Genomic DNA, 11,511 nt, shown 5'->3' with positions numbered 1-11,511 from the left:
CCCTCTCAAGTAGCTGGGACCACAGGCACCCGCCACAACACCTGGCTATTTTTTGGTTGCAGCCGTCATTGTTGTTTGGCGGGCCTAGGCTGGATTCGAACCTGCCACCTTAGGTGTATGTGGCTGGAGCCTTAGCCACCTGAGCCACAGGCACCCAGCCGAAAATGGGAATTTTTGAAGAATTCAATTTCTATTTTTCTTCTCTTCTATTTGTCTTATTTACAGTCCATATTCTGAGTTCAATTTCTGACCTTGCTGCCATTTGTCTATGCATGGCATTTTCAGTTGTCTCTCCTTTGTCATTTCTTAGGGGGGTTGATCTACTCTGGTTATTCATGTTGCCAGAGTTTTTCTTTTGGGTCCACCCCATGTTTATTTTCCACCATTTGGTTATTTGAACCGGTAGAGTGAGATTGAATTGGGGTTGCCAAGTAGTAGAGATAGCCCCTTACCAAAGCTCTAGGCTTTGTAATTGTGGCTTATCTCCTACAACCTTACCAAGGCCCCTTTCAGAGTTTTAGCCAGAGACTCTGAGGACCTACTTGGTGAGATAGGGAAAGCTAGCTCCGTTTTGATATCAGCCAACCTCTACCCTATCCTAAAACCCCACAATATTAGGTTTAAATCTTGACTGTGAAGAGATATAAACAGCCCTCACCCTTCGATTCTTTTCCGCTACAGAACTTCGAAGGTCAACCTGAGAATGTCCCTGAGTGGACAGCCCCAGACACGGGTTCCAAACAATTTGTCTTAGGTAGTGCAAACCCTGTCCAACAGGGAGGGGTTCAAGGATCTCCAAAAGCACAGTTGGAGCCAGGGATCCACATTGCCACCCGCCAGACTCAGTTCACACTGTTGTCTGCTTCTCTGCTCAAGGGCCAGCTGGAGCCAGGGGCCACACCCTCACCCACCAGTCTCAGTCCACACACAGCTAGCCTCTGCTTGCCAGACCAGTTGGAGTCAGGGGATCACGCCCCCATCTGCCAGTCTCAGTCCACTGCTTGGCAAGCCTCTGTTTGCAGGCTCTGTTAGAGTCAAGGCACCACACTTTGCCCATAGGTCTCAGTCCTCACCTAGTAAGCCTCTGCTCACCAGCCCCGCTAGATACAGTGGACCATGCACTAGCCCTCAGGTCTTGGTTCACACCCAATAAGCCATTGCTGGAGGGTTCTGTTGGAATCAGGAGGGGACCATGCCCTTGCTTTCAGGTCTCAGTCCACGCTTATCAAGCCTCTGCTTACAGGCCCAGGAGGGGCTGGGGAGCAGCCCTGTCTGCCAAACTCAGTTCACATAGGGCAACCGGGGGTGCCGTCAGAGTCAGGGGTTCTGCACCCCGTCCCGCTAGACACAGCCCAAATAGAGAGTCAGCACTACCACTGGCCAAGCATAGTCATAACCAGGGGACTGCTCCTCCTCCCGCCGAGTAACCCTTTCTTCCCAGACCCTCTTTCTTCCCTGTTAGTCACAGGTGTCGTCCTGATTGTTGGCGGTCCACACTATGCCCAGATCTCTCAGGACAAGACCAAACACTCTGTGCTCTGCAGGGAGCAGAACTTTAGACCACCATGCAGGAGGAAAGGGTGGACTGGGAGTTTGGACTTGTGGAGGAAAATAACTGTTCAATTTTATGCCTGGTGGGGTGGTATCTAGGTTCATAAGTGGGACCTCCCTGGAGAAAGAGACCTGGAGTTTAGCAGCTCTCTCAAGCAAGGTAAAATGAGAGGTCTTTTGTTCCCTGATCCTTCGCAGATAGCCTGTGGCAGGCCCCCTGCTTGGGGGAGGAGTCTCCATCCTCTAGTCAGTAGGCTTTATATCTGTAATTTGTTTTCTTGAATGTTTTTCCTTGGAGTTAGAGCTTGCCAAACTTCTTTCTTGGCTCAGCTCCCCATCTTTGGCTTCATAGAGTCCAATTCCATCCAGTTTTTCTTCCTCTGCTCAGGAGCCTCTGCCAAGGGTTGCTACCAGTCAGCCATCTTCCCAGAATTTCCCCATCCTGTTCTTATCTCTGTCTGCAGAGTCTCATTCAAACCCAAGGGAAGAAAAGCACCTTTTGGGGGCTGTTACTCTTCCGCCAGCCGGGAATGATGCTCTGTGAGGTCCCATGAGAGAGCTGTGAAGCTGTGACTCACTCTCGGAGTGACTAGGCTCCAGTATCCTCATTTGTTCTTTTCTTTTTTTTGAGACAGAGTCTCAAGCTCTCGCCCTGGGTAGAGTGGGGTGATGTTACAGCTCACAGCAACCTCTAACTCTTGGGCTTAAAATGATCCTCTTGCCTCAGCCTCCCAAGTAGCTGGGATTACAGGCGCCTACCACAACTCTCGGCTATTTTTTTGGTTGTAGTTGTCATTGTTGTTTGGTAGGCCTGGGCTAGATTCGAACCCTACAGCTCGAGGGTTCCAGTGGCTGGCGCTTTAGCCACTTGAGCTACAGGCACCAAGCCTCCTCATTTGTTCTTATACAGTGCTGCTTCAGAGAGAACTTTCCTCAGCTGCTGTCCCCCCACCCCACCCCCTGACCTCTTTACAGTGCCCACCGATATCACTCTAAACCTGCCTAAGGTCAGAGCCTGGAATGCCTGGACCACTGGGGACCTATAGGCTGCCGTGGGCCAGAACTTGTGGCACCTTTAAGATGGATCTGGAGCTAGCAGGAAGATAAATGGCCCTGCCCCATGCCTGCCTGGCAAATATCCACCTTTCTCCACCCATCTTCCCCCTTCACAAAGTCAACAAGAAGAAGCTGCCTATTGGTCTGCTTTGCAGGTCAGAGGGGCAGATCAGGATCAGATTACAGCTCCATAACCCAAACCACTATAGGGCCATTTCTCTTTTCAATCTTTTGTTTTCTACACACTAAACTTGGGGTTTTAGGTTAATCTTCAGTGTCACTACAGCTGGAGTGCTAAGGAGGATAATATAGAGCCCCCACCCCACCCCAAACTCCACCCTTTCTTTCCGGAGGACTGCCAAGTCCCATCTACAGATCCCTCCCACTTAGGAACTACAAAGGCTTCAGCCTAGAGAGCAGCTCTGCACTAACTACATCACACCAGCGCTGAACCACAGCACGCAGAGGTGGGCAGAGGTGGGCACGAGGCCAGGTTCCTGAAAGGTCAGGTGAGTGCCAGAGTGAGGGCCAGCTGGGCCAGAGTCCCATTACCCTGCTTAGTTTCTGACCCCAACATTCCCAAAGTGGAGGCTGGCTCCTGCAGCTGGGTCCCTCTGCTCTGGTCTCTGATATCCCTGCTTTTTTCCAATGGATATCCTATTTCAGTAGAGCTCTGGCCTGGCCTGAATCCTCCTCCCTCCTGCGGAGTTATAGGAGTTTTGCTCGTTCACATACCTTACTCTGGCCCCCAAAACAAGTTCAGCTGCTCAATTGGCCATGTTTGTTCCGGAGCCAAGATACAGTTATGGCTGAGAAAGTAGGATCACAGCCTGGTTGTCCTGGGGGTTTCTACATGTGAAAGGCCTGTGGGGCTCAAGAAGGAGAACCAAGGGAAGAGGAGCCCTTTGGGTGGAGGCTGCATTGCAGTAGAAGTAGTAAGAAAAAGCTCGTTATTAGGAGGAAGTTAGGACAGGCAGACTCTAGAGTTTTCTTCATTGCAGGCTGGAATCTTCTGGAGAGCTTCAAAAACCCAGATATGTGGGCCCAGCCCCAGAGAGGATTTTTTTTTTTTTTTTTTTTTTGGAGACAGTCTCACTATGTAACCTCCGGTAGAGTGCTGTGGCATCAGAACTCACAGCAACCTCAAACGCTTCAGCTCAAGCAATTCCCTCGCCTCAGCCTTCTGAGTAGCTGGGACTACAGGCACCAGCCACAACACCTGGCTATTTTTTTTGGTTGCACTTGTCATTGTTGTTTAGCAGGCCCATATAGGCGGAAAGCCTATATACTTGTTCCTTTTTGCCTCTTTGAGTGAGCAGGAATAAAAGTCATGTTTTTCTACAATCTAGGAGGCTCTGAGGTAGAACCCCCTCTATGGCCTTTGCTGTAGCCAAAGGAGTGTGACATCCTACTGCGCTGAGCCAGGGCCAGGGGGGCTGGGGTGCACCGGTGTATCATTGGCGTACTTTTGGAACCTCCAGATTATGGATTCACAAGATCAAATTAGAACTGGCTATTTAAACTAGTGGAGAAATAAAGAATTTTGCTACTCACTATCTTAAGGTGGTAGTCATCTTTGTCCTATACTATTCCAATAGCAAGCCTATACTCCGCGACACTGATCATCCCTGACACCTGACAACAACAGGCCTGGGCCAGCCTTGAATCCAGCAGACTCGGTGTATGTGGCCAGTGCCATACTCACTGAGCTACATGCGCTGAGCCCCCAGAGAGGATTTTAATTGGTTTGGGATACAGCCTGAGCATAGGAGTTCTGAAAATCTCTGCAAGGTAAATCAAAGGTGTAGCCAGAGATGCATGGCACTGTACTAGAGTCCCCACTCTACCACACTAACTTTGTAAGCTGGGGCAAGTTGCCCAACCTCCCCAAACCTCAGTGTCTTCATCTTAAAGCACAACTTCAGCAAATGGTATTGTTGTGATGATATTAAGGGTTCTGACACAGCAGCATGGAGCTGGTCCAGGACACTTGCCGCCCGCCACTAAAATATGTGAAGGGGGTCCCACTCATCAAGTACTTTGCAGAGGCACTTGGGCCACTGCAAAGCTTCCAGGCCCTGCCTGATGACCTGCTGATCAGCACATATCCCAAGTCAGGTAGGTGAGAAGGGCCACCCAACCTCTCCTGGGCTGCTGTCCCCATATCCTCAATCCCTGCTTACTTCCCATTCCCATCTCTCTCCCTTTCTAGGCACCACTTGGGTGAGCCAGATACTGGACATGATATACCAGGGTGGCAACCTAGATAAGTGTCACCGGGCCCCCATCTACATCCGGGTGCCCTTCCTTGAGTTCAAAGCCCCAGGGTTTCCCACAGGTTTGTGGTGGAGTGCTAGGAGTGAGTAGAGTGGAGGGAGGGAGGTCTGGACTCCAGCTCACCAAACCTTTCCCCACCCATGCCTTAGGTTTGGAGACTCTGAAAGAATCACCAGCCCCACGGCTCATCAAGACGCACTTGCCCCTGTCCCTGCTCCCCCAGACTCTGTTGGATCAGAAGACCAAGGTAAGTGGCAGGGGAAACCACAGGAGGCTCTTGGGGACATTTAGCTTTAGTCCTGTTCTTCTAGGAAGGTCTTGAGGGGGAGATTCTTGGCTTCTTGCTCTTGTGGGGTTCAAAGAAAAAGAGGCTGTTCAGTGCAGACCTAAGGAAGATGGAGTCCAGGTACTCACAAGCCCTCAGGGGACAGAGCTGGTGGGAACCTGGCATGTCTTGCTCTGAATCTGGGTGTGATGGCATTGACAGAGATTAATGTAAAATACAGCTCCAGGGACCAGCCAGAGCTCTGAAATCAGAGCAGCGTCCAAATCCCAGCCCACTCATACCTGTCAAGCAAGTCGGTCTCTAAGCCTCAGTTTCTTCCTTTGCCAGACACAGGGATGCTATCTAGGGTATCAGGAAGGCAGGATGGGGAGCCCAGGACTAGTGTGGGGTGTGTTGTGTGGCAGTGATGCTGGGGTTGGGGTTATCTGCACCTGCAGGTGGTCTACGTCGCCCGAAATGCAAAGGATGTGGCTGTCTCTTATTACCACTTCTACTGCATGGCCAAAGTGCACCCTGATCCTGGCACCTGGGACAGCTTCGTGGAGAAATTCATGGCTGGGGAAGGTGGGCCCAACTCAAGGAAGGAGGGGGGTGGAGCCAAGGAACAGCAGCTAAGACTAACACCAAGCCCTGTGTTGGTGCCCCTGCCCCTTCTCCAGTTAGCTATGGGTCCTGGTACCAGCACGTGCGAGAATGGTGGGAGCTCAGGCACACCCACCCTGTTCTCTACCTCTTCTATGAAGACATGAAGGAGGTGAGACCATCTGTTCCACTTCCCTCCATGCCACACCTGGATGGCAGGAACTTCACAGGGGCTTGCCAAGGTTCTCTCAGCCCCTTTGGTATGGCAGTCCACCCACACCAAACCTGGACCCTGCCCTGTCGTCCCACAGTTACAATGCCATGTACTCTGTACAGCTCTTATCTCTAGCACCTGAGTCAGCGACACATGCAGTCGTGATCGGCAGTTCACTGCCACCCATTCTCCCTGCCAAAGCATTTGCCAAGCCCTGGGACCAGTTAGGAAAGAACGCTGTGCTTGTCCTTACCAACAGGAAGCAAACACAGCTTATTACTGGATAATAGGGCAGAGAGCAATTGATTTTGCCCCAGGGAAAGAGGACAAGTGAGGCAAGGAGCTGGCTCAGAGGTTTCTAGTTGAAGTATCCAGATCTTTCTGATGTTAGAGAGGGGATTCCTCTTTTATTTGCTTAGTGAACAGTCCAAACACCACTGACAAACCTTCTGTTGTTCCAGAACCCCAAAAGGGAGATTCAGAAGATTCTGGAGTTTGTAGGGCACTCCCTGCCAGAAAAGATCGTGGACCATATAGTCCACCACACATCTTTTGAGGAAATGAAGAAGAACCCCATGACTAACTATACCACTATCTCCTCTGACATCATGGACCACGCTGTTTCCCCTTTCATGAGGAAAGGTGGGTGCCCAGCTAGTATAGGTGTTCAGGGAGGGTGGGAACAACAGCCAGAGCCTGCCCTGAGCCACGAGGCTTCATTTGTGGTGTGACTTCAGCCCTCTCCCCACTCCACAAGGCAAGGCTGGGGACTGGAAAACCCTCTTCACGGTGGCCCAGAATGAGCAATTTGATGCTGACTATGCCCAGAAGATGGCTGGCTGCGACCTCAGCTTCTGCTCGTAGCTCTGAGTGTTCCGTGGGAATCACTCCAGAGGAAGTATGTGAAACAAGCTGACCCATGAATAAAATATTCTGACCTCAAGAATAAAATATGATTTGCATTCAACGCAGGGCTCCAATGAAAGCTTAGAGGAAACTTTAGGTGAAAGAGTAAATGCCCACTGGGACCAACTAGGCCAGCTCCCCCTGCAGCCTCCAGCTCCCCAATTCACTGTTTGGGGAAAGGAAGAACATCTGGAAAAGTAAAAAAATCCAGGAGACACAGCCAAGGAGGGAAGATATTTATTTGATCACAGAACACCTTTGTTGTTTTCCCCCATGAGGGTGGTGGGAGATGGCGAGTCTGCCGACCAGCTTCACTTTTTCTTGGGCTCCTTACAAGCCACCACGTACCTCTGGGCCACATTGAGGGGAGGCGAGTAACCATCTGCATAGGAGGTATCTTCAAACAGGACTGAGTAGTCATCCTGGGGCTGTAGCAGAGGCGGACAAGAGGGCTAGTCAGAGGTCCCAGGCCAGGCTGGCCTCCTCCACCCTCATTTTATACTTGGAGTTAGAATATCTTGTTCCCATCCCTGCTCTTTTCTCAGCAACAAGGGGCCAAGAACAGGGGCTAAAGAGCAGAAAGGAAGGAGACTCCCTACAGTTGGGCCACAACTGCAGGGTCTGGTGCCATTAACACAGCACCTGCGTTAAAAGGATTGAGGCCAACCCAGGGGACAGCAGGCAGGAATCCTTCCCTCAGGTGATGTGTGCCCAGGAGTCAGGAGATTTGGATGCAAGCTTCCCATCTCAGGGCTCATATCCTCTACTGACTGCAGAGGTGAGGTGAGGTAAGGCTGGAGGGGAAGTAGGCCACTTGCAAGGCTTGCTAAGGCTCCTGGGGCTGGCAAGGGGAGGATGGCCAGCACTACCTTAGAGGACAAGGGTGGAAAGGAGTGCAGAGCTTTCCAAGTCTGGAAAGCAGAAGGGGGAGGGCAGGTCCTTTTAGCTGAGGTGAGCAGAAAGGGCAAAGGAAGGATGACTCCTGACCTGCCTGGTCCTGGCATCATGATAGCCTGCCCCATAGAGACTGCTTACCCGTTGTGGGGGTGCATGGATCAGAGCACGGTAGAAGCAAGTGGTCTGGGGATACAGGGCCAGCACCAGCTGCTCCTTCTGGAATAAGGCTTCAGGGTCCGTTTCAGGGTTGGCCTTCCACTGGGGCAGTGGGATGATCCGCCGCCGGCTCAGGGTGTGTCTCCTGGGGGTGAGGGAACTTATATGTCAATCCATGGCCCGGTGGAGAGGCTCCCAGTAGTTTGGCTGCCCCAGGCTTATGCTGCACCACGCTTCCACTTTCCCTCCATGGCCCAGATACTCACTCTTTGCCTTCCTCATCAATATCATCTACCTCATACCTGGGGATAAGGAAACAGTGTAGGAGTGAGGAGGAAGAGCCAGTGCGTCCTTCATACCCATCCCCACCCGTAGCACCCTTTGGGAGCTTCAGTCCCATGAAGAGCAAAGCGGCTAAAGTACTTATGGTGATGACAGCAGCCTGGGGGCTAATGTCCACTCACTTGTTGGTGGCGTGGCTGTAACTGACCACCTCGGCCAGGATCCACTGCTCATCCCCATCCACAGCCTTTACCCGGGCAGCCACCTTGTCTCCAGGTTTGGCCACATAGTCCCCTGAGGCTGGAATGGCCCCACAGAGGGGTGGGGGCCTGTGAGTGGAACAGAGAGTCAGTCCCAGCCCTGCCCCAAGCCCCTCCCCTGCAACTTCTGCCCTCACTTGTCACCAGGCTTCCCAATCCACAGAGGCAGGGTCATGGCTGACTGCTGAAGCAAGGTCATCAGCACACCCCTGCGCATGGTCTTCCGGGGGGGTTCCGAGTCATTGTACAGGCCTGCGATCTTGGCAGCTGTGGGAAGGAAATGAGGCCCTGAGGCATTAGGGACGGGTGCCTGCCCCCTACACCTACCCCAGTGCCCAACTGTCACCTGTAGACCTCTGACCTCCTCAGGCCTGGCTGGACACACCCACCTGACTTCAAATAAGGCCAAAGTGACCAATGAGGACATTGATGAGTGAAGGGTCTATCCACCATGGTGTGTAAGAAGAGAAAGGTGGGAAAGCCAAGGAAATGGCAGTCTGCAGGGGCTAGAAGGCTAGATTTAAGACACACACAGTGTGGCTCAGCAAGAAATGGGAGTAGGTGGTGGCAGGAAGGAGGCAGCAAAGGGCCCAGGCCATAGAGGGGGAGGGCGCTATGAGGGGCAAAGGTGGAACCATCTTGGGACCTCCCTGCCTTCCAGCTCTGGGAGTGATCTGCATTTGCTTCCCAGTGCCAACTCAACTCTGCCAGAAACCCAATGGGATGACTCCACCAGGCTGCAGCCACAGGCTCCCCAGGGAGGAAGTGACTGCTGTTCTCAGGAATCTCTGTCCAACTCTCCAACTCACCAATCCGCCTCTCTTCCAAGAGAGACTTGATTTCAGCGATCTTATCTAGGGCCTTCCGAAGGATGCTGAGGGTAGGAAGAAGGGAGAATAAGGTCTGCAGAAGCACACAACATAGACTTCCCTTTCTAGTTGTAGCAGGTTGGGTAATTTAGACCAACCCTACTGCTGAAAATTAGAAACCCTCAGTATTATTTTGGTCTTAAAAGCATAAAACATAAGATAGTAGGGAGTGGCAGCCAAAAACTCTAAGAGCAAGCAGGATCCCAGAGAATGGGCAGGCTAAGTGGCCTTTGACAAACCCTAGACAGCTCAGCTCTGGCAGCTTCTCACAACCTCTAGAGAACAAAGGGTCAAACTGAGAGTCTGTTCAAGATGGGATATGTAAAAAGAAACCCCCCCTCCCCCCAGGCTCAGCAGCTAGGGCGCCAGCCACATACACCGGAGCTGGCAGGTTCAAACCCAGCCAGGGCCTGCCAAACAAAAATGACAACTACAACCAAACAATAGCTGGGCGTTGTGGCAGGTGCCTGTAGTCCCAGCTACTTGGGAGGCTGTGGCAAGAGAATTGCTTAAGCCCAAGAGTTTGAGGTTGCTGTGAGCTGTGATACCATGGCACTCTGCCAAGGGTGACATAGACTCTGTCTCAAAAAAAAAAAAAAAGAGAAACCCTCAGAGGTGGGGGAAGAGCCACTGGTTCAGAGCAGAGCTGGAGTGGAATGAAATCATCCCTGAGAGGCTATAGTGAGACCCAAGAATGTACCTGCAGTCCCAGAAAACCTCTTGTGTAATCAGCTTATGGGGGTTCCAGGGTGGCAGGGACCAAAACACAAAGCAAACAGCTTTGCTAGAGGCAAGTTTCTTTATTCTAGATCTTGAAGAATCTCCCCAAACAATATTTCAATAGCAATAAGCAACACAGACTCCACTTTGGATCATTTTTTTCTCCTCAGCTCCCATGGCAACCCTAATACATTCCTCTAGCAAACCTTTATTTAAATATCATGTGGTACTAAAGAAGACATTTCTCTAACAGGAGGAAGTCACCTATGAACAGGGCACAGTGCAGCATCATAGAAGGTGTCCTAGTAGGGTCCCAGAGCTCATGACTTGTGGAGTTTACCAGGCACAGGTCAGAAGATGAGGTTTGGCCAGGGGCAGCCAAACCAAAGCAGGAAGGGAAAAACAGCTTGCTGCTATGCTCAAGAGTATAGGGGCATGGTGCAAGGGAAGGCTCAGCCAGAGCACTGCAGGCTTGTGAGTACTGGGACCCAGGCAAGCAGGCATCCCAGAAAACAGAAGGAATAAAAGCCCAGAAACTTTTATTGAAAGTCTGATCACTGTTATTGGGCCTATTTGGAGGATAGTTAAGCGGCAGGTCCTAAGTTGTAGTCTCTGATGTTTTTTTTTTTATTATTTTATTATGTTTTGGAGAGCAGGGTCTTGCTCTATTGTCCAGGTTGGAGTACAGTGGTATCATCATAGCTCACCATAGTCTCAAACTCCTGGGCTCAAGCAATCCTCCTATCTCAGGCTTCCGAGTAGCTGGGACTATAGGCACAAGCCACTGCACCTGGCCGCCTGTGACCTTTTTTTTTTTAATGCGGAGTCTTACTATATTGCCCTCAGTAGAGTGCTTATAGTATCATAGCTCATAGCAACCTCAAACTCTTGGGCTTAAGCGATTCTCTTGCCTCAGCCTCCCAAGTAGATGGGACTACAGGTGCCTGCCACAACTCCCAGCTATTTTTCTGTTGTAGTTGTCATTGTTGCTTAGCTGTCTTGGGCTGGGTTTGAACCTGCCAACCTCGGTGTATGTGGCTGGCACCATAACCACTGTGCTATGGGGCGCTGAGCCCTTTTTTGACATATTAATGGAGTCATTTTCAACCCTAGCTGGACATCAAAATCTCCTAGAGAACTTAAAAAAAAATTGTTTCAGGGGTGGCACCTGTGGCTCAAAGGAGTAGGGTATTGGCCCCATATGTCAGAGGTGGCGGGTTCAAACCCAGTCCCAGCCAAAAACTGCAAAAAAAAATTGTTTCAGGTAAGAATTATTAAAAAATGCTAAAATTTAGTAGGTTTAATATAAATAGAGTATTTACATAGTCTCAAAGTTATCTTCCTACAAGATACTTATTAAGGCTCGGTGCCTATAGCTCAACCGGCTAAGGCGCCAGCCACGTACACCTAAGGTGGCAGGTTCGAATCCCCAGCCCGGACCCGCCAAACAACAAT

General features: G+C 51.0%; 2 protein-coding genes across 3 annotated transcripts in view; one reads left to right on the top strand and one right to left on the bottom strand.

Moving 5' to 3' along the window:
• The first annotated feature begins 2,961 nt into the window (after positions 1–2,961).
• Positions 2,962–6,933, top strand: LOC100959241 (sulfotransferase 1A1). 2 transcript variants are annotated; one of them, XM_012808892.2, is made up of 8 exons: positions 2,962–3,116; positions 4,561–4,725; positions 4,820–4,945; positions 5,034–5,131; positions 5,608–5,734; positions 5,830–5,924; positions 6,428–6,608; positions 6,704–6,933. In XM_012808892.2, the coding sequence occupies exons 2-8, from the start codon at positions 4,578–4,580 to the stop codon at positions 6,880–6,882; spliced, it is 954 nt and encodes a 317-aa protein (XP_012664346.1). In that variant the 5' UTR covers positions 2,962–3,116; positions 4,561–4,577; the 3' UTR covers positions 6,883–6,933. The 2 variants fall into 2 exon arrangements, with proteins under 2 accessions (XP_012664346.1, XP_012664347.1); XM_012808893.2 differs by having other exon boundaries at positions 2,984–3,116; positions 6,724–6,933.
• A 160-nt stretch (positions 6,934–7,093) lies between these two features.
• The window catches only part of SGF29 (SAGA complex associated factor 29), an 8,814-nt gene continuing 4,396 nt past the window's right edge, over positions 7,094–11,511 (bottom strand). Inside the window, exons 3-8 of the mRNA XM_012808841.1 lie at positions 9,277–9,341; positions 8,605–8,734; positions 8,390–8,536; positions 8,192–8,227; positions 7,908–8,070; positions 7,094–7,300 (exon numbers count right to left, since the gene is read on the bottom strand). Coding sequence (XP_012664295.1) covers positions 7,184–7,300; positions 7,908–8,070; positions 8,192–8,227; positions 8,390–8,536; positions 8,605–8,734; positions 9,277–9,341 — 658 coding nt within the window. The 3' untranslated portion in view covers positions 7,094–7,183. The remainder of the gene's footprint in view (positions 7,301–7,907; positions 8,071–8,191; positions 8,228–8,389; positions 8,537–8,604; positions 8,735–9,276; positions 9,342–11,511) is intronic.

Source organism: Otolemur garnettii, unplaced genomic scaffold (assembly GCF_000181295.1).
Source record: "Otolemur garnettii isolate 467f Iridium unplaced genomic scaffold, OtoGar3 scaffold00096, whole genome shotgun sequence".
In the NCBI taxonomy this organism is placed as follows: Eukaryota; Metazoa; Chordata; class Mammalia; order Primates; family Galagidae; genus Otolemur; species Otolemur garnettii.
Note: the sequence above shows the minus strand (reverse complement) of the source record. Positions and strands in the feature narration are given on the sequence as shown.

Coding starts and splice junctions, on each gene's coding strand:
- LOC100959241 (XM_012808892.2), top strand. CDS start 4,578: ATGGAGCTGGTCCAGGACACTTGCCGCCCGCCACTAAAATATGTGAAG. Junction 4,726..4,819: donor CAGCACATATCCCAAGTCAG/GTAGGTGAGAAG, acceptor CTCCCTTTCTAG/GCACCACTTGGGTGAGCCAG. Junction 5,925..6,427: donor TCTATGAAGACATGAAGGAG/GTGAGACCATCT, acceptor CTGTTGTTCCAG/AACCCCAAAAGGGAGATTCA.